Here is a 22129-nt window from a genome sequence, read left to right as displayed (position 1 = left end):
TGGAGGAAAGGTTTAGGATGTGGAGAGATGGTATGGGACACAAGGGCATAAGGGTAAATGCAGATAAAACAAAAGTGATGATATCTAGGGTTGGTGGCGGTACTGTCAAAGACGAGGGAGAGTGGCCATGTGCAGTTTGCCACAAGGGCGTGGGAAGTAATTCCATCTTGTGCGGTGTTTGTGATAAATGGGTGCATAAGAGATGTCGTGGTATCAGAGGTAGACTGCGAGATAATGCTGATTTTATGTGTGCGGTGTGTCGGGGAGAGCAGGTGGAGATTGTCAGGTGTGAAAGAATTGAACTTGCTGGTGAATCTCTTGAGTGTGTGGAAGAGTTTTGTTATTTGGGAGACATGTTGTGTGCTGGAGGTGGGGCTGGAGCTAGCTCTGTGGCTAGGGTGAGAAGTGGTTGGAAGAAGTTCAGGGAGCTCTTGCCTCTCCTGACATTGAGAGGACTCTCCCTACGTGCTAAGGGGTCTTTGTATGCAGCATGTGTTAGGAGTGTAATGCTGTATGGTAGTGAGACCTGGGCACTAAAGGAGGAGGATATTCGCTAGCTCAGATGTACAGAAATGACAATGATTAGGTGGATGTGTAGTGCGTCCCTGCGTCCAAGGTCTGGGGGGGCTGGGTTCACGATGAAAGGGTTGAGAGGTAGGATGGTACTGGAGTGTATTGGTGTTGTGATGAGGAGAGGTAGATTGAGATGGTTTGGACATGTGGAGAGGATGGGGGATGATAATTGGGTGAGGAAGGTGAGAAGTGTTAATATTGGAGGTGGGGTTACAAGGGGTAGACCGAGAAAGACATGGGACGAGGTCATTAAGTGTGACCTCAGGGTTAAGGGACTGAACAGGGCGGCTGCAATGGATCGTGCAGCATGGAGAGCCGCCATTAGGTGACCAAGGCCGACGCATGGAATCATGTTGGAGCCTTTAAAAAAACGAAAACGATATAAATATATATATATATATATATATATATATATATATATATATATATATACAGAACCTCTTTAATCCGGACCCCTTTAATCCGGATTTCTGTTAATCCGGACAAAATTTAAAAATAATAAGCTCCAAAAATATGTTGAAAGTAATTCTAAAGTCATTTTCAGTATCGACGCGGAAAGCGATCGTCATTCGTTTAGTCTCGGATCACGCTAGGTCGCAACATGGACGCCTGTTTAACCCGCCCCATCCCGTCGACGTATGGGTACGTTGCAACGATTTGCATTTGCCAGTCCCGGCGACGTACCAGTACGTCGTGCAATTGCGAGGTCCCTAATTTGCACAATTTTCAATTTTCGCACATGATTTTTCATATGTATACACGGGACACCTTCCTCTATTCCTCTACAAGATGCCAAGCAGGGACAATGCCTTACACTGCATAACCTCCCCCCTCCCCCCCTCACGCCATTGTCTTGGCAAAGGACCTGTTACCAGTGACCTGCCTAGTAAAGATATTCAGGGCCAGAGTGATTCCCCAATCGATGACAATGTGGAGGACAATGTTTACATAGCATTAGAAGAAGAAACAGCCAGAAATAATGATCAGGTAATGTGGCAAAAAAAGGTCAGGTATGGTGATTGGTTAGTGAGAGAAACAATGCTTATAATGCCTTTATTACTGCTTGAAAACCAATATACTCACATACTACATATACATTCGTACCAAATAAATAAATAAATATCATTTATGAGTGGATAAAATAGTTACCCTCCCATAGAACTCGTTTTCTTTGGTGCCAGCATGTTAGAAAACCCACTCAGGTAAGGAGGAACTCCTACCTGGATTGGGCACTTTAAACCTCAGGTGAGCGATTTCTCTATGAATTTTCGATGTTTCTCACCAAAAGCGAAGGTTTTAGCCAAAAAAAAAAATGTCGAAAATACCTCGGGACTGGGGGATGTCGGAGGTGCGGAAAACCTCGGGACGTGACGGGTTAAACACACGCTAGCATTCGTTCCATCAACTAGTTCACCAACCATTTATATTTTCACGCTGTATTTCAAAAGTTAATCCTTCTTACCATGCCCCTTAATGCAAGTGTAGCTTCTGCAAAGAATCAAGGTGTTAAAAGGAGGAGTTTGCTTACACAAAAATGGGTCAGAATATTCTGCAGTGTTTAGTGATTACTGTAGGTTATTTTTTGTACTTAAATGTGCTTTACTTGTACATCAAACATTAGCTTCTTGCCCATATGGGTGTTATCAATATGCCAAAGATGATAATGTATTTTTTGCCTACATAAGTTTTATTTTTATTCCAAATATTACAGTTAATTAATTAATTTTTTTTTTTGCCTACACTTACCACAATTTAAAATGTAGGCTAGTTTCTTGTCATGGCCTTACCTGTAAATTATGCAATACAAAACTATCGTACATGATTAGTTTTCCTATTTTAGTACCGGTATCCTTTCATCTTTTGCAGTTACGTAGGGTTGACATATGCCACATATGTTAATAATTAACAAACATACCATATGTAGATAGAGTTTGGTATGAACTGGAGATTACCCTGATGGTCCGGACAATCTGCTAATTCGGACAACCCTTCCCCCCATATAGTCCGAATGAGAGAGGTTCTACTGTATATATATATACAGTAATCCCTCTACTTTCCGGACGCCCACTTTCCGGACATCCCAACTTACCGGACATTGTGGGTCTGGACCATCGGAACCGAAAAATGGCCAAAAAAAGAAAAAAATCCCCCCAAAATCCGAATTTTTTCCCATCCGTAATTTGAAATTGCCCCGCGGCGTCAAACAGCTGCTTACACCATGGCCTCTTCACCCCTTCCTTTCTCCCCCCTCCCCCCTCCCTGTCAGAGTTCCCGTTTGTTATTTTTCATTACCAAATGTGGGCCAATTTGGAAATAAAAAATTTGTTTGATAATGAATCAGAATAATGCATTACCAAACAGATTTTTCACATGTATGAGGATACATAGGATGGAGATGGTGGATTGTTTGCTCTCTCTGATTAATCTGCTACCCTACATAGCGTGAAAATAATCAACATGCTGTTAATTATAAGGGGAGTGATTACATGTATTTCCACTTGTATATATAATTAGTGAAGAATAAATGCTAGCTCTACGAGTTTGGTAATGAAAATTTAAATTTGGTAATGAAAGTTGAGGAGATTGGTAATGTGGCCGTTGTGATCTGGCAAAGCTGTTTCTCCGACATCAACAGTTACTCCCTAACTTTGATTCTGAATAGATGCTTATTGCACTGGAAGCCACACGTTCTCGTTTTTTGTGAATAAACAGTGAATATATTGCAATACCTTGCCTCTAGACCACATGGGAATTTACAGTGTTGTGCAGTGTTAAGAAATTTGAACTTAGAGTGCAAAGGATCAACTGTGGAGTGCAAATTGGCAGTTTAAACTGGTGGTTAGAACTGCAGTGGTGCAGTTAAAAACAACGTTCAGTGTTAAACAATTATAACTCACAGTGCAAAGAATTAAGTGTAGCACAACACTGGATTGCTGTACATGCTTCAAGAGCATTTTCACCACTGCCAAAACCTTAGAAAGGCAGCCACAAACGTGATATAAGTACCCTGGCTGAGGTACAGTCACTTCTAATTCCTCATTCTTTGGTTCCTTTTCATTTTTTTCATGCTTTATGTCCATTATTGGTGTGAATAGGGTCTTAAATAGGTTTAAATAGCTGCTGTGCATGTCTGGTAGGGAGTTATTTAGGTGGCTTTCAAAGTTAGGCTGGTTAGGGTCCATAAGTACCAGTCCAGGATGCTGGTGCCCACTATCCGGACAGGACCACTTTCCGGACATGCCTTTGGCTCTATTACGTCGGATAGTGGAGGGATTACTGTATATATATATATATATATATATATATACAGTATATATTTGGTGGATAGACGAGGATTGTGGAAAGTAGTAAGAATATATGGAGTAGATAGGAAGTTGTTGAAGGCCATGAAGAGTACATATGAGGGTGCTAAGGCTGCAGTGCATGTGGATAGTGAACTGAGTGAATTTTTCTGTTTGAAAATTGGATTGAAACAAGGATGTGTCTTGTCTTCTTGGTTGTTCAGTCTGTACATGGATAGGATTATAAAAGAGATACAAGGTAGGGCAGTGGATGTTGGAGTGGCCCTAGTGAGAGAGAGGCAGTGTTTGGAAACTACCTGTACTGTTGTTTGCAGATGATACTGTGTTGTTAAGTAAAGATGAAGGGGAGCTGCAAGGCTTGGTGAATGAGTTTGGGAGAGTGTGTAAGAAACAGAATCTAAAGGTGAATGTAGGGAAGAGTAAAGTTATGGTCTTCAAGAGAAGTGAAGTCTGTGAATGTACAGTGAGGCTGGATGAGGAGGAAATGGAAAATGTGAATGTGTTTAAGTACAGTAATCCCTCTAATATCCGGACGCCCAATAACCGAACATCCCCACTAACCGAACCTTATCGTCCTGGGATCAAACATTCCCAAAATGGTCCGAAAATCCAAAAAAATTGGAAAAAAAATCGATTTTTTGCCGTCCGTAATTTGAACTTGCCGCGCGCGCCGCGTGAGAGCATTGTTTTGGTTCGTCATTCCTCCGACGTCCGATAGAGCGCCGCTGCATCCTCCCCACGTCCCGCCTGTCTCTCACCGCGACAAGACCTACGCTCTTCGTCATGGCTGCCCACGTGCTCGCTTTTGTGGTGGTGCCGTACTTGCTGCAAGGCCTCCTGCTGCTCTCTGCCCTACTCTTAGTGTGTGTGATGATGGCCCCGCCTCCTGAGAAAAGGAAGAGAGTGTTGTTGACTCTGGAGAAGAAACGGGAGATATTGGAGAAGGTTGATGCGGGTTGGTCTTCCTCTCGCATTCTCCGCGAGTTCAACCTGGCCCGGTCGACTTTGTTTGATATCAAGCGTTCCCGAGACAAGCTCATGCAGTACACGGCTGACTTCTCGTCGAGAAGCAAACGCAACGTGGAGAGGAAGGTTATGTTTACTCCCAAGTATGCAGAGATCGACCGCTCCACGTTGATGTTGTATCGACAGCAACGTGCAGCTGGTGTGATGGTACGTGGAACGGAGCTGAAGGCTGCTGCTGAGAAGTTTGCAAGGCTTCACGACGCCCTAGACTTCAAGGCATCCGAGGGTTGGCTCTTCGCGTTCAAGTTGCGACATGGCCTTACTAACCGTAAAGCACATGGCGAAGCATTGGACGCTAACGAGGATGGAGTGGACGAGTTTCGGCACAAGGTGAAAGGCTTGATCGACAGGGAGGGCCTCACTCTCGGTCAAGTCTATAACGCTGACGAAACTGGCCTATTCTATCGCTCGGTGCCAACGAACACTCTCGCCGATGAGACGGAGAAGCGTGTACCTGGCCGCAAGCTTTCTAAGGAACGGATATCTGCTTTGTGTTGTGCCAATGCTAACGGCATGCACCGGCTTAAGCCCGTTATTGTTGGCCGTGCAAAGCAGCCTCGGTGCCTTCGTGGGGTGATGGATGTCCTTCCTGTCGTATGGTACCATTCTTTGAAAGCATGGTTCACAGCTGTGATTTTCAAAGACTGGTTTCACCATCACTGGCCAAGGAGGTCATACATTACCAGACGAAGACACTGGGAATTCCTCGCGACCAGGTAAAGGCTCTCCTTCTCCTCGACAATGCACCTGCCCACCCGTGCGACAAGGACTTGGTTGCTGAGAATGGCCGTATTAGGTGCATGTTTCTGCCACCTAATACGACTGCTCTCATTCAACCAATGGACCAAGGAGTGATCGTGGCAACAAAGCGCCTGTACCGTCGGAAGTTCCTGGACGAGGTGATGGTGGTTCTCGAGGACGAGGACGAGCGCAGGGAAGGACGTGACACTCGAGGCAAGCGGACTTTGGAAAACCTTCGCCGCTACAACATCAAGTCTGCGCTGTACAACTGGGCTAGTGCATGGAAGGAAGTCCCTGTGAAAACTCTTGAAAATGGTTGGTCTCGTCTGCTTCTCGGAACAGATGTGGAGTACGATTTCCTAGGGTTTGACGTGGATGACTTCCATGCACGGCTGCGTACGCACGGCGACGATGTTGATGTGGACGATGTTCGTGAGTGGTTGGACGACGACGAGGGCTTATCCTGGGTATCAGACGTTGTCTGATATCGAGATCGCGTCTTCGGTTGCTGGTGTCAGTCCCGAACTTGAAGATTCCGACGACGAAAGGTGATGATGATGCAGACTCCGCCCAGCAGGACACTACTCCAGCCATCCCCAAGCTGAGCGCACTCCGGGAACATCTAGAGTTCGTCCTAGACTACCTGGAACACCCGGACTGCGACAGGGAGATGGGGCCCTTGGGACTCGTGGAGGAAGTGCGTGCTTTCCGGCAGCGCATCATCAATCGCCAGAATCGTCGGTCCTTGCGTCAGTCAACGATTGACAGTTTTTTCAGGCCCGTGACCCCCGCTGTGCCAAGCCCTGGTTCCACTCCGTCTCCCAAGACAGGCCCTCATGCTCCGAGCCACAGCCCAGCACATCAGCTACAGTGGAGTCACCGCTCGACGTGAGTTTGCGGCTGTCTTCAGAGTCTTCTGTAGTCGGTACGCCATCACCACTACCCACCGATGCACCCCTGTGACGCCTGCCAGTGATACTCTCGGGCTCTGACAGTGAATAAACAGCAAGAACTTCTCCACTAGACCACACGGGAATTTTGAGTGTTGTGCAGTGAAAAAACGGTGTGTTGTGTTAAGGTTTTCAAGTTGGGAGAAAAGACTAAGTAGAAAAGAAATTTAACGTAACTAACCTTCTTTGTTTTGGCTTTGGAAACTTAAAAACTTGGGAAAAGTTAATGTGCAACACTTAAATTTAATGGAACATTATTTGGACTAAAGTGAACACTGTGAAAAGAACGGACTTCTGTGTGTTAGTGACTAAGTTCAGTGCAAGACTTCAGGAAGAGTGTAGTGCAAGTGCTTCAGGAAATCGTTCTTACTGTCAGAGTCCGAGAGGAGGCGGTTATTCATCGAGGTGGCCAGGGACTTGCTGTAAGTAGCCAAAATGTTTCATGTTGTACTATTTTCCATACTATATTTATCAGAATGTTTCATATTGTATTTTTTCCCATACTATACTTACCAGAAAGTGTCATACTGTACTTCTTTCCATACTAAACTTACCTCATGCATGTGCAGTAGGAATGTGTTTTTCAGAGTTCGGTTAGGTTCGGTTAGGTTAGGTTCGGTTAGAGTCCATAAGTACCAGAATGTTTATTAATGTATGAACATACTTCTAAACCCACATTTTATGTGTCTATTGCATTTATTTCAGTCATTTATGTGCCTTATTGGTGTGATTTGGGTGTTAAATACGTGCTATGCATGTCCGGAGGGAGTTGTATAGGTGTTTCTCTGTGTTAGGGTCCGTAAGTACAAGTCCATAAGCTGGGGCCCAATATCCGGACAAAACCAATATCCGAACCTACCGATGGCTCTATTGATCCGGATATTGGAGTGATTACTGTACTTGGGTAGTGTGATGAGTGAGGATGGAAGTTTAGAGGGTGAAGTGCTTGAAAGGGTGCAACAGGGAAGAAAGGTTGCTGGTTCCTTGAAAACAGTGATAAGAAACAGGGAAGTGAGCATGGGAGTGAAAAAGCTACTACATGACTATTGTGATACCAACTCTAACATTTGGAAGTGCAGCTTGGACGTTGCTGGAGGGACAGAAGTCGAGAGTGAGAGCAGTGGAAATGAGTTATTTTAGAGGAGCCTGTGGAGTCACACGTTGAGACGGTCTGACAAATGAAGAAGTGAAGGAGCGTTGTGGCGTGGATGTGGATGTGATCGGAAGCATTAGGAGGAACACACTGAGGTGGTTTGGCCATGTGGAGAGGATGGAGGGTGAGAGACTAACGAGGAGAGTGTATGTGAGTGAGGTGGAGGGAGGGAGAGGGAGGGGGAGGCCAAGGATGAGATGGAGGGATGGGGTGGAGAGGTGTATGAGAGAGGAGGGTGTGAGCTGGGAGCAGGGGTGTGAAATGACTGGAGACAGGGCGATGTGGAGGCAATTTGTTTGTGGCCACCCAAAACGGGATTGAGGCATCTGGCAGTAGATAGATAGATAGATAGATAGATATATTTGGTGGTAGGTGGTGGCGACCATCATCCACTCATTTGATATAGTGCTGCCTACTTCTTCCTTAGCCTTTATCATTCTTTTTTTGTGCCTGCCCTTCTCTCTTCCTATTTCTCCCATCTTTCCTGTCACTTCTTATTGCTTTTCTTTCCATTACAGGTGGCTTTACATTGAGTGACAAGCCAAATGGTTTCCTGCAAGCCAGGAAACCATTTACAGTGCTGGGTGGTAACCATATAACCAAACCATACGTGCTCCCTATGTGTCAACAAGTGCGTTGGTGGAGGGTTAGTGCCCCTCCCCGTAAAACAAATAACTCAAAGTCAAATGGCCACCTCTTACGGGATTATGGTGTCTGGCAATAGATAGATATAGAGATAGATAGATAGATATAGATGTATATGGATAGATGGATAGATAGATACAGTGGAGTAGACTGTAGCACCAGTCGAGCAGGGCAGTACTCCCGAGGTGAATGGAAAGCTGATGACAGGGAGTGCTGGAGCTCCCGTTTCATCAGCCCTCAGGACTAGTTCCTGACCATCCTCCTTTGCTGAACTTTTTCAGTGTCTCAGTTACACAGAGAGTAGGCCAGCATGCTCTCCAGTACAAATTTCTCTATCTATCTTCTCCAAACTACATGCACAGTACACACTACACTTCCTATTCAAAATTTACCAAAATGGCGTCAATTCACCCAGCCTCGGAGTCCCCAGGGGGGGGGACCATAAATGCCCCCGCCATCTACCCCTCTCCCGGTGACGACTCGAGGAGCCTGGAACCACTGTCTGACTCTCTTCTTCTTCATTTCTGCAACATTCGCGGCCTTTCTTCTAACTTTCGCTCTGTTGAGCACCACCTCTCCTCCTCTAAACCTCACCTTCTTTTTCTAACGGAGACTCAGCTGTCTGAGGCAACTGACAGCAAACCCTTTTCTGTATCCTCCTACTTTCTCTATACTCATTTCAAAGCCAAAGGTGGCTGTTGTGTATACATACGCAACGACTTATCTTGCTCTCGTGTTCCTGAACTTGATTCTTCTGAATTCTCCACTCTCTGGCTTCGGCTTTCCTGTCATTCTCTGACTAAATATATCTGTGCTGTTTACTTATCCCCTAATTCTACTGACTATCAAAAATTCTTCGACTATCTTACTTCTACGATGGAACACATTCTGTCCATTTCTCCTTTCTCTGAAATCTCCATTCTTGGAGATTTCAGTGTTCACCACCACCTTTGGCTCTCCTCTCCTTTCACGGATCCACCTGGTGAACAAGCCTACATCTTTTCTATCCTTAATGACCTAGAGCAGCTTGTACAGCACCCTATCCCGTATCCCTGACCGCCTTGGAGAGAGCTCCAACATACTTGACCTCTTCCTCACAACTAATCCTTCTGCTTACTCTGTTAATCTTTTCTCTCCGTTGGGCTCCTCCGATCACAACCTTATTACCTTAACCTGTCCTATCGCTCCAGTACGGCCTGCGGACCCTCCAGGGAAACGTCGTCTCTGGCATTTTGGAGCTGCGGACTGGGAGGCCCTCAGGCAGTACTTCTTTGATTTTCCCTGGAATGATTATTGCTTCCATGGCCGTGAGCCATCTGAGTGTGCCTTGTGCATTACGGAGGTTATTCTCTCGGGCATGGAAGCATACATTCCTTTCTCATATCCTTTGACTAACGCAAGAAAGCCTTGGTTTAATCACGCTTGTTCTAATGCTGTCCGCAACAAGGAGAAGGCCTACAAAAGGTACCGGAGCCAACCCACCCCTGAATCACATAATCTTTACGTTTCTGCCCGGAATCGTGCTAAGTCTGTTCTTCGCTCTACTAAAAATAATTTCATCCATACTAAATGCTCTCAACTCTCCAACTCGAATTCTTCCCGCTCCTGTTCTGTAGCTATTTCTTCTACTGATAAAGCAGATCTCTTCGCACAGACTTTCTCCTCCAATTCCACCTTAGACGATTCCGGTGCTGTTCCTCCATCACTTCCCCCCTCTGACTTCCTCATGGCTGACATTAAAATTTCTTCAGTTGATGTATTTTCTGCCGTTACTGGCCTCAGTACTAACAAGGCATATGGGCCTGATGGGGTCCCTCCTGTTGTTCTCAAGAACTGTGCTTCTGTGCTTACACCCTGCCTAGGCAAACTATTTCGCCTTTGTCTGTCAACTTGTACCTTTCCTTCTTGCTGGAAGTTTGCTCTCATTCAGCCAGTCCCAAAGAAGGGTGACCACTCCCAACCCTCCAACTATCGTCCAATTGTTTTAACGTCCTGTATTTCAAAAGTTTTCGAGTCAATTCTTAATAAAAAAATTTTAAGGCATCTTTCCTATCACAACCTTCTTTCCGATCGTCAGTATGGGTTCCGTCAGGGACGCTCCACTGGCGATCTTCTCACCTACCTTTCAGACTCCTGGTCATCCTCCTTTCGGGACTTTGGCGAAAGCTTTGCCATTGCACTTGACATCTCAAAGGCTTTCGATCGAGTCTGGCATAAATCTTTAATTTCCAAACTGCCCTCCTACGGTTTCTATCCTTCTATCTGTACCTTCATCGCTAGCTTCCTTTCTGGTCGTTCTATAGCTGCTGTCGTAGACGGCCATCGTTCTTCTCCTAGATCTATCAACAGTGGTGTTCCTCAGGGCTCTGTCCTATCACCAACTCTCTTCCTTTTATTCATCAATGATCTTCTAAGCTGTACATCTATAGTAGGACTCGCGCACGTTTGCGGCTGTGGTGTGGTCCGCACCTGTGTACAGTGTTGCCACGTTTTCTATACCGTTATCTCTCTCTCTCTCTCTCTCTCTCTCTCTCTCTCTCTCTCCTGGCGGGAAATGTGAGCCACCCTGAGTACTTTTGATTCTTTTATAAGTTATTTATAATTGTGCTTTCATTTGTTAATTTGGTTTTGTTATATTTAGTAGTAGATGGAGTGTCAAAGTTACTGTCTGCTGAGAGGTTTGTTACGTTACTGATTCATACACCCCGACGTAGTGGTCCAGGGGGGAGGGGAAGTGTGAAGGGGGATTTGACCTGAGACACCCAGGAGGGATTAAGAAGGGAGGAGAGGGGAAGGGGGGGCTGGATTCACCTACCACATGGCGGGAAATGTGAGCCACCCTGAGTACTTTTGATTCTTTTATAAGTTATTTATAATTGTGCTTTCATTTGTTAATTTGGTTTTGTTATATTTAGTGATGCCGACAATGCATTCAATGCATGCCCCTCTCCTGCCTCTCTCTCTCTCTCTCTCTCTCTCTCTCTCTCTCTCTGTAGGGAAGCTATCTGTCAGTGCTGCCACTCATAAGAATTATATGAATTATTTCTTTTACTTTGGATATTGGCATATTTCTTCTTTTTTCAGGCTCATTCTATTATATCCATAACTGTAATATTATTAACCACCCTAAAACTACGCTAAAAAACATTAAAAGTGACTGCTATTTCTTTTAGCAACACTGTACAATATGTATGCCATGTTTCTGTGTTACTGTATAAATATTTTATGCATAATTAGATTACTGTTGATTCATCCATCAAAATACACAAGTGTAAGTTTTATTCATCTGAATTTATCGAATTTGTGATGCCTTGTACATAAATAGCTTCCGTTTCACATCGCAAGTTGAGGAAACGTGGCACCATTGTAAACAGGTGCGAGCCACACCACAGGCGCTTACGGGCGCAAGGCCGACTATAACCCTATTCACTCATACGCTGATGACTCCACCCTTCACCTTTCCATTCGGTTCCCGCAACGCCCATCTCAACAGTTACTTCAAGAAACAAGGGATGAGGCTATGGCACACCTAGTGTCTGACTTGGCTCATATCTCTGACTGGGGTGAAAATAATATGGTTGTCTTTAATGCTTCTAAAACTCAGTTCTTACACCTATCAACCCGACAAAATCTTCCACAGGTATACCCACTAATGTTTAATAATATTCAGATTAATCCTGCATCATCCTTGAACATGCTTGGGGTTTCATTTACTCGGGACTTATCTTGGAAAGATCATATTACATCTCTTGTAAAATCTGCTTCCAAGAGATTGGGTGTGCTAAGCCGACTCCGCTCTTTCTTTACCCCTGCACAATTGTTGACTCTATACAGGGGTTTTATCCGCCCCTGTGTGGAGTACAACTCTCATGTGTGGGGAGGCTCCCCGCATACAGCTCTTCTCAATAGGGTGGAGTCAAAGGCTTTTCGTCTCATTAACTCTCCTCCTCTTACTGACTCCCTTCAACCTCTGTCTCTTCACCGCACTGTTGCATCTTTATCTCTTTTCTATCGCTACTTTAATGGTCACTGCTCCTCTGAACTGTCTGCTTGCATTCCTCCACCTCTACGACGGGCGCGTAGCACCCGTCTTTCAGCAAACTCTCATCCCTTTTCTGTCCAACTCTCTAATGCAAGAGTTAACCGTTACTCCCAGTCTTTCATTCATGCAACAGGTCAGCTCTGGAACTGTCTCCCTCTGTCTGTATTTCCTCCTGCCTATGATCTCCAGTCTTTCAAACGCAGTGTGTCCAGGCATCTCAAAATGATCGGATCTTGAATTTGGCTCTCTATTGTATTTTGTTTTTCTCTTGGAGGGAACTGTTACTGCGGGCTCATGGCCTTTGGTTCCTTCTTCCTCGCATAAAAAAAAGAAAAGAAAAAAAGTATAGATAGATTGATATTTATTTATATTTTTTTAATAACAGTACTTATTTTTTACTTGGCCCAGATTTTCATGCATTTACAGGTAATTTCACATCGCTTACAGGCAGAAAAAGACAAAGCTACAAGTGAACATCCTTTCCATAGTGCTTCATGATGACTATCGTCAAATTCCCTGCTAATCTATTGTTGTGACTCATCATTCAAGATGGAGAGATGGCAATTTTAGGCAGACTTAAAGTAAAGAAGGATGTGGGTAGGAAGAGGTGGTAGGAAGCCTTCATAACCAATAAAATTATATGCCCTAATCTCTCAGTCTGTCACTAGGTATACTATTTTTTTTTCCTTTAACTTGGCCTAAAATTACCATTTATCCCTTTTGATTGCTGAGATGCCAGTTAACATTAGAAAGTGATGCAAGTCATGAGAAGTGTCATGAAAAGAATTTAGAGTCATTGTACTGTACTTTTCTGCTGAGGAGCAATACAGAATAAGCTGTAAAAGAACAAAAACCTGGACCAGTTAAAGGTGAAAAAAGTTTAGTCATATAATCTTTTGCTTACAGTAGTTAAGAAGACATTTAGTTAGCTGTTCTTTCTTAGATATATACAGTATTCACTTGTTAAACTTTCTCACAACTTAGATCTGTTTATATTTATAATATTTCTCATAAACTTAATCTATTCATATTTATAGTGTTTGCTTTTCATGACAACTTACATGTCTTCCTCTGACAGACAAGATCGTCAAGGTTGAGCCAAGTGGTGGCAGTGACACCCTGGAGAGCAAGGTTGAACATGTGTGGCGAGCGCTAAACTTCTACCGCAGTGTGGTGGAGAAGCGCATCACAGAGAAGAGCATCAATGATATGCTTCCTGGCTCGGCCACGGTGGTACTAGAGATGGTTGCTGCACTCAACCTTGCCCTTAGACCATCTTTTTCCAACCAAAACAGGTAAGAAAGGAGTGTTGACTTGTTCTTATGCACAGATTTAAGCTAAAAATATGTCTTAGCCAAATCTATCTACCTACAGTATCTCTCTATCTATCTGGCTATTCATCTGTCTGTCTGTCTGTCTGTCTGTCTGTCTGTCTCTACCTGTACAGTACTGTATATCGATTCATCTGTCCATAGCCAGACGCATTACTCCCAAAGGGTGTGGCCACAGGCAGGTAGCCTCCATTTCCCCCATGTTTCCTGCCATCAGGCTGTCCTTCCTCTAGTTCATGCTGCTGTCATTCATTTACCTCTCCACTTCATCTCTGCATCTCATCCTTGGTCACTCCATCCACCACATTCACATACACTCTTGTAGTCAGTCTCTAATTTTGAGTTTGCATCACATTGCCAAAGTAGTTTTTCTTGTAAAACAGTATTTTACTTTTGGAAATGTTGAAAAATGTTACAATGAGTATCTCAAGATGGTTTGGCAGTGTGGAGTAGTAGCTGCAGCCTATGGTTCATCTGAAATGTGAGACCAATGGTCTGTAAGGTGAAGCTGCCCTTCAGCAGCCCACCATTCCCATTTCAGAGGATATGGAGAGAGTTGAGGGACATTAGTAGGCAATAAATGCACAGCAGAGCTATATAGCCATATTGGTGCCACCACATGATGGTGTTTCTCTCAAGCACCAACTTTTTTTTTTTTTTTTTTTTTTTTTATAAATAAATAAGAAGTATAGGCAGTCCTCATCAAGCCAGTTTTTTTCCCACCTGGTTTTAAAGTCAAGACCTTTCAGATGACAGATCACTCATTTAACCACTTTACCACAATAGCTGGTATGTCTCCAATTAATGGAACTGGACCATGTCCACAACTTGAATACTGTACTAAATTGTAGATGTATGAAGTGGAACCTTGATTATGAGGTAGAAATGTGTGTCCTAGGTTGCTAATCAAATCAGCCATTTAGTCTAACTATACCTAGCAATCATCCAACCTGAAAGGGGTTAGGGATCTACGTCAGGTTAGAACAGGCACTATGTACCTCTCTTTCATGTAACTTTTCATGTTCAGTCATATCCATATTCTCAGCTCTGCGGTGGCGGAGGCAGTGGCAGGTGTGAATCACAGCCTAGCAGAACTGGTGCGGTGGAGCGACCAGCTGTTGCTTCACGATGACCACCACCACAACACCCGCACAGCGGATGAGGTAGTTTCAGCGGTCAGGGATGCAGTTCAGGTATGCCCCTTCACCCGCAGGGTATTTTCCACTCATAGGGTATTAGTGCTTTGCAGTTTCAGACAGTTATGCCCCTTAGTAGGTCAGTTGTGTAAGTTTAGGTTAGTCAGAGTAGATCAGTTAGGTTACATCAGGTTGATTAATTCAAGTAGACTAAGTAGTCTAAGTATGCCTTACTATAATCCCATTTGGAAGAATTATATGATAACATAAGTAGGGATATGAGAGATGTTTGTGTAGCAAGCCAAAAGAGCCACTCAGTTATGCCTGTGTCATCATGTGAAGGTGGCCCTCTCTAACACTGCAGGATGCTTAAATGTTGGCTACAGTCATCACTTTTTTTTTTTTTTTGATCTCCTCATGGAGCAATGTAGGATTAGATGATGAATGATGATGATTATTATCTGGTTTTGCTTATTTGTGAATTAGGAAACCATCACAAAATTCATCATTTTCAGGTGTTTTTAAGCAATTACAAAGTTCAGTTGTAGCTAGGGGGGGCCCGCTAGATTGGTTTTAATTGTTCATGGGTGTCTTTTTGCCAGTACCTGTAAAAAATGAGAGACAGTTGTACTGTGATGAGTGACATTATAATAAAACTTCGACCTGTTCTAACTCCTTTACTCATATAGGCACTGGTGGATTTGGCTGCGGATAAGAAAAACATAATCATATCGGACTCAGGCAGTTTTCCGTCCTCACACGAAAACAACAACTCCTTAGAAAAGTCACCTACTTATTACAGGTAAAGTATGGTTGTGTTTGTGTGAGTGTGAGGATAGATAGTCTATTAACCTATACTCTTTCACAGTAACTTGGCCTCATTTGAATAATGAGTTTTATCAATAGATTTGCCACTAGAATATGGTGCAAGGCACAAAGAAGTACTATCTATCTATCTATCTATCTATAGCCCGACGCCCTAATCCCGCAAAGGGTGGCCGCAGACAAAACGCCTCCAAGTCGCTCTGTCACCCACCATTTGACTACCCTCCCCCCAACTCACCCCCCCCTCCCTCATATACCTCTCAACTCCATCCCTCCACCTCATCCTCGGTCTACCTCTCCCTCTCCCTCCCTCCACCTCACCTACATACACCCTCTTAGTCAGACTTTCATTCTCCATTCTCTTCACATGTCCAAACCACCTCAGTGTATTTCTCCTAATCTTCTCAACCACATCCACATCCATCCCACAGCGTTCCTTCACTTCTTCATTCGTCAACCTGTCCCTCCACGTTACTCCACATGCTCCTCTCAAGCAACTCATTTCCACTGCTGTCACTCTTGACTTGTTCCCCTCTTGCAAGGTCCATGCCTTTCTTCCATACGTCAGGGTAGGGATCACAATACCCTGTACTATCATGCAGTGACTTCTTAACTTCCATACTCACCTCCCTATTTCTCATCACTGCTTTCAGTGTACCAACAACCTTCCTTCCCTGCTGTACCCTTTCACGCACTTCATCCCCCAAAGTTCCATCCTTACTCATCACACTACCCAAGTACTTGAATGCACTCACATTCTCCATATCCTCACCATCCACCCTCACTGCACACTCTGTGACTTCATTCCTCTCAAACACCATAACTTTACTTTTGTTTACATTAACTTTCAGATTCCTCCTCCTACACACTGTCCCAAATTCATTCACCAAACCTTGCAACTCCCATTCATCTTCACTCAACAGTACTGTATCATCAGCAAACAGCAACACCGGAAGCTTCCAAATCTCACCCTCATTCATTAGAGCCACCCCCACATCCACTGTCCTACCCTGCACCTCCTTTACAACCCCATCCATGTATATATTAAACAGCCATGGAGACATCACACAACCCTGTTTCAGTCCTACATTGAGATCAAAGAACTCACTCAGCTCACCATCCACTCGCACCGTAACCCTAGCTCCCTCGTACACACTCTTCACAGCACTCAACAATTTCCCCTCCACTCCATATATTCTTAATACCTTCCACATACCTTGCCTATCTATTCTGTCATAAACTTTCTCCAAGTCCATGAAGGCAGCATACACTTTCCTTCCCTTCTCTAGATACTTCTCCACTAAACATCTTAGAACAAATATCTGATCTACACACCCTTTTCCCTTCCTAAATCCCCCTTGTTCTTCTCCAACTAGCTCCTCTGTCATATGCCTAACCCTATCAATGAGTATTCTACCATATATTTTACCAGTCACACTAAGTAGGCAAATACCCCTATGGTACTAAGGAAAAGATTTAGATCCTTAGTATTGTCTGTTTCTGCCACTGAGCTACATGCAACAAGCTGCAAAAGGATGAAAACTTGGTCCAAGTTAAGGTAAAAGAATTATATCTATGTTATTCCTTAGAATGAAGAGATATACTTTGTATAACTAACGAAAATACTGTGTATCGTAATTTATAAAACAGTCGGGCCTCACTATACCATGGGGTCACATTAGCTGACAACCCATCATATAGCAGTTTATTTTATTGCAGGCAACTGTAATGTGGGTTCAAAGGGGATATGTTTTTGGTCAAGTGCCACTCACAGCAAAATGTCTAAAAACTGTATGCTAGGTGGTAGCTCTGAAGTAGAAAATAACCAATCTGCAGTACAGGACATGTGAGGGAGAACAACCAGGAGAGCAGTGATCAGCCAATGAGGATTTGAAGGAGATGCTGTGTTCTTGTATGTTCATAAATCATCATGGGGATTTGCATAGAAATATGTCGATGTACAGTCACGCGTACTAATTTCTGCTCAGGGGTTACTCCTTCCTTCCCCCCTCTACCCTGGACAGAGGGAAGGGGGGAATCGCGATCAAGTCTACCCCGCCTTCTGCCCCCAACTCCCCCACCCTCCACCTCCAGCTGCCAGTTACTGATTAGACGCAAATTTTCTCATGTCCTCTAAACATGACTAAACTGTCATCGCACACGCTTTCAATGGAAGATTTGGACTATATTTTTAGAATAAATTATTACCGTATTGAACTGCATTCTCAAACTGAAAATATTCACCATCATTGTAATCCAGTGTCGTCCGCTGCACAATTCTGGGTTCCAGTGCTTACCTTTTCACTTCCCCCAGCTTTCTCTCTCTCTCTCTCTCTCTCAATTTACTTTTCCCTCTCACTCTTGCTTTTTAAATTTATATAACTTTCTCTTTGCTTCTCTCCCCCTCTCCCCCTTCTCTCTCGTTCTTTGTCTTAAGTCTTCCCCGCCTCTCACCCCTCCCCTCCCCCCACCTTAGGCCTGATCAGCAGTCAGTTATACCGTCACCACTCCTTCGTATATCGTGTGCAGGCAACATTTATCACACACACTTAGGTCAGATGTATGGAAAGCTATTTTTTTTTTTTTTTTATATACAGTACTTGTATTTCTCATTATGTGCCAACTTCAAATAGAGAACACCAGACCAGTATTCGTAATTTTTATTAGAGTGACCGTTCCACTTCACATAGCTGGGTAGCTGGGCTTATAAACTGCATGCACACACACACACACACACACACACACACACACACACACACACACACACACACACACACACACACACACACACACACACACACACACACACACACACACACACACACACACACGACATAAATTTTGCACTGACAGCGTGGCGACTACAAATATAGTCATTCTAACAACTGGATCTGCTGGCTCCAAACCTTCCCTGTCCCAGTCAAACTCCTCATTCAGTAACAGTTATTGAATGAGGAGTTTGACTGGGACAGGGAAGGTTTGGAGCCAGCAGATCCAGTTGTTAGAATGACTATATTTGTAGTCGCCATGCTGTCAGTGCAAAATTTAAGTTTTGTGTGTGTGTGTGTGTGTGTGTGTGTGTGTGTGTGTGCAGTTTATAAGCCCAGCTACCCAGCTATGTGAAGTGGAACGGTCACTCTAATAAAAATTACCAATATTGGTCTGGTGTTCTCTATTTGAACTTGGCAAATAATGAGAAATACAATTATATATATAAAAAAAAATTAGCTTTCCATACATCTGACCTAAGTGTGTGTGATAAATGTTGCCTGCACACGATATACGAAGGAGCGGTGACGGTATAACTGACTGCTGATCAGGCCTAAGGTAGGGGGAGGTGAGAGGCGGGGAAGACTTAAGACAAAGAACGAGAGAGAAGGGGCAGAGGGGGAGAGAAGCAAAGAGAAAGTTATATAAATTTAAAAAGCAAGAGTGAGTGGGAAAAGTAAATTCAGAGAGAGAGAGAGAGAAAGAGACAGCTGGGGGAAGTGAAAAGGTAAGCACTGGAACCCAGAATTGTGCAGCAGATGACACTGGATTACAATGATGGTGAATATTTTCAGTTTGAGAATGCAGTTCAATACGGTGATAATTTATTCTAAAAATATAGTCCAAATCTTGGCCGTTGAAAGCGTGTGCGACGACAGTTTAGTCATGTTTACAGGACATGAGAAAATTTGCGTCTAATCAGTAACTGGCAGCTGGAGGTGGAGGGTGGGGGAGTTGGGGGCAGAAGGCGGGGTAGACTTGTTCGCGATTCCCCCCTTCCCTCTGTCCAGGGTAGAGGGGGGAAGGAAGGGGTAACCCCTGAGCAGAAATTAGTATGCGTGACTGTACTATAGCTGTATACAGACCATCCTTCATTTCATTAGTTATGTTGGCAGTCATTTATAATGGGTATTAGTCATTGTAAATTATGTGGACAGTACTTTTAAAAATAGAGATATTGCCTACCCTTAAAACACCTACAGTGCTTTACCCTACCCTTTCCTTGACAATACAGTACACCAGTATTCTGCATAAGAACTATTGGTAAAAAATAAGTAGATGAAAGTGTGAAGGAAGGAAGTATAAAAGAAGAACTAACATTCACAAGGAAATAAAATTAAAAAAATAAGCACACACGGGTTAAAAAAAAAAAAAAAAAAAAAAAGTCCAACTATACTCGATTTTTTTCCAACTGTTGATCCACTTTTGTGAATGTGGCACCTGTGCACTCCTGCCGCATGATTGGTTGGTTTCAATTTCATACCTGAAGTATCATATTTACAAAAAACAATTGTACCTTATATTCCAATTCTCATAAATGCTGTTTTGCATTGTCATTGTATTATACAGACAGACATGAAACGACTATGTATCTGTGGTTCACTGAGATGGACAGTGAATTTGGGGGAAGTTGAATTTGAATTCAAATGTTTATTGTTGTGAAAGGTACAGGGCTTGTTGCATCTCTAATAAATAAATAAATAAATATATACACTTACGGATAATGTGGGCGAAGGTATCGAAGCAATGGAGTAGGTGTGATCCATAATAAAGTCTGACATCTTGCGATACAAGACAACTTGTTTTTCCTGCCTGGATGTCTCTCATGTCCCCTCTTCCTCTGTAGCGACTGTTCTATTCGCCTTCCCACTTCCACCACTTTACCACTGACAAAACTGCTAATTTACTTAGAATGGTACTAGTGTATAATGTAACAAGTGTATAAGTATTAAGATACCTTTTATTTTGCACTTACCCAACCAAATGCTTTTATTTTTTATTTTTTTTTTAATATAGTAAGATGCAACAACTCTGTACCTTTTACAACAATAAATATTTCAGTTTAAATTCAACTTCCTCAAATTCATTTTCCTTTTGGGTGAAGCACAGATAAGTACTCGTTTCATGTCTGTTTGTACACTCAACCCCCTGCTATCGCGCCTAATTGGTAACAGGAAACGCGTGTGATAGCTGAATACGCGATAGCTGAACTGAACAATCAATGGGAAAATTTCTAATTGGTTTTTCGGTGGCCCATTATTCTAACTTTTAACCACTTTATTCCTACGATTTCCTGCCAGTCTCTCCACTAACATGAAATAAAGCATTATTATATTAATAATAACAGTATAATGAATAAATAAACAACATAAAAGGCCATCAAACTTTTATAAGGATTACGGCTTGGGTGGTTTAATGGGTTCCGAGGCTTGGGAGTGGCTTAGTTGCCGCCAGATCTCTTTGGCTGTCTCCCTTTCTTTGGTGTCCACAACTAAAGGGGGTATCACATGGTACCTTATATCAGGAATGGCTGAGGAACATTTAAGTGGAACAAAACTTGGATTCTATCTTACACGTTCCTCACACTGTCGTCAGAGCCCCGTCTCAGTTGTAAACATGTGATTACTTTATCGACATCACAATTTTTTCGGCATAAGAAATATTAACTCTTTATAAGGGTTTCAAAACGATTAATATTTATTCTAAAATACAATATTAACAAGTATTCAGTGTTAGGCTAAATTTCAATGCTGCAGTACGATATATTCTTTCGAGCCGAATGAGTTTTGGTCACTGTTTTGCCTGTCGTGTCCTCGGCAGGAATCCGTTCAGATGCATTCCAAATGCCCATGCTATAATCGTGAATTTTACCACGTTACCGTTCCGATTAACCATCGTATCCTCTGCAAACCTCGTATGAAGTGCCTTGTGAATAAGTTTCGCTTAGCCTGTCTTCAAACTTGACGCGTGATAGCAGTCTTGGGGTGCGTGATAGCATGTATGATTGTGCATTTGATGTGTGCGTGATAGCAGATAAACGTGGTAGCTGAACACGCGATAGAAGGGGGTTGAGTGTATAATACAGTGACAATGCAAAACAGCATTTATGAGAATTGGAATATAAGGTACAAGTGTTTTTTGTACAAATTCTACTTCAGATATGAAATTGAAACCAACCAATCACACGGCAGGAGTGCGCAGGTGCCACATTCAAGAAAGTGGATCATCACCTAGAAAAAAATCGAGTATAACTCTGTAGCAGTAGTAATAGTTGTTCCCTAGGCAGTCTGGCTGAACAGCCCCAAGTCCCTAAGGAAGGCCACAGCCAAGACCAGGCTTTCCCACAGAGCTCTCTAGGAGTGTATGTTGTGTTGTTGGCACAGGCAATTGTGTACAAAGCAGTCTTCCATAATGTGCTTAATAGTACGGGATGCTGCATTGCATCTTGGACAGGCATCAGCGACAGAGTCATCCGGCCTCTTATGAAAACTCAAGAAGGCTGGATGATGCCCACATCTCAGCCTGGCCAGGTGGACCCTGTCCTCAACGAGGGAGGTAGGATTCAGAAGGGTGGATATCAGGAGGCTGTGCATGCAGCTCTGTGTTGTCTTGAAATGACCAATTGGAGCGGCGAGT

General features: G+C 43.4%; 1 protein-coding gene across 1 annotated transcript in view; it reads left to right on the top strand.

Annotated features, from left to right (window-relative positions):
- The window catches only part of C3G (C3G guanyl-nucleotide exchange factor), a 195864-nt gene that overhangs the window by 55426 nt on the left and 118309 nt on the right, over positions 1-22129 (top strand). The window contains exons 6-8 of the mRNA XM_080275935.1: positions 13511-13727; positions 14809-14956; positions 15589-15701. Coding sequence (XP_080132061.1) covers positions 13511-13727; positions 14809-14956; positions 15589-15701 — 478 coding nt within the window. The remainder of the gene's footprint in view (positions 1-13510; positions 13728-14808; positions 14957-15588; positions 15702-22129) is intronic.

This window comes from Coenobita brevimanus, chromosome 63 (genome assembly GCF_032717465.1).
Source record: "Coenobita brevimanus isolate Jiangsu-jjx chromosome 63, ASM3271746v2, whole genome shotgun sequence".
Lineage (NCBI taxonomy): Eukaryota > Metazoa > Arthropoda > Malacostraca > Decapoda > Coenobitidae > Coenobita > Coenobita brevimanus.
This window is presented reverse-complemented; position numbering and strand designations above follow the sequence as displayed.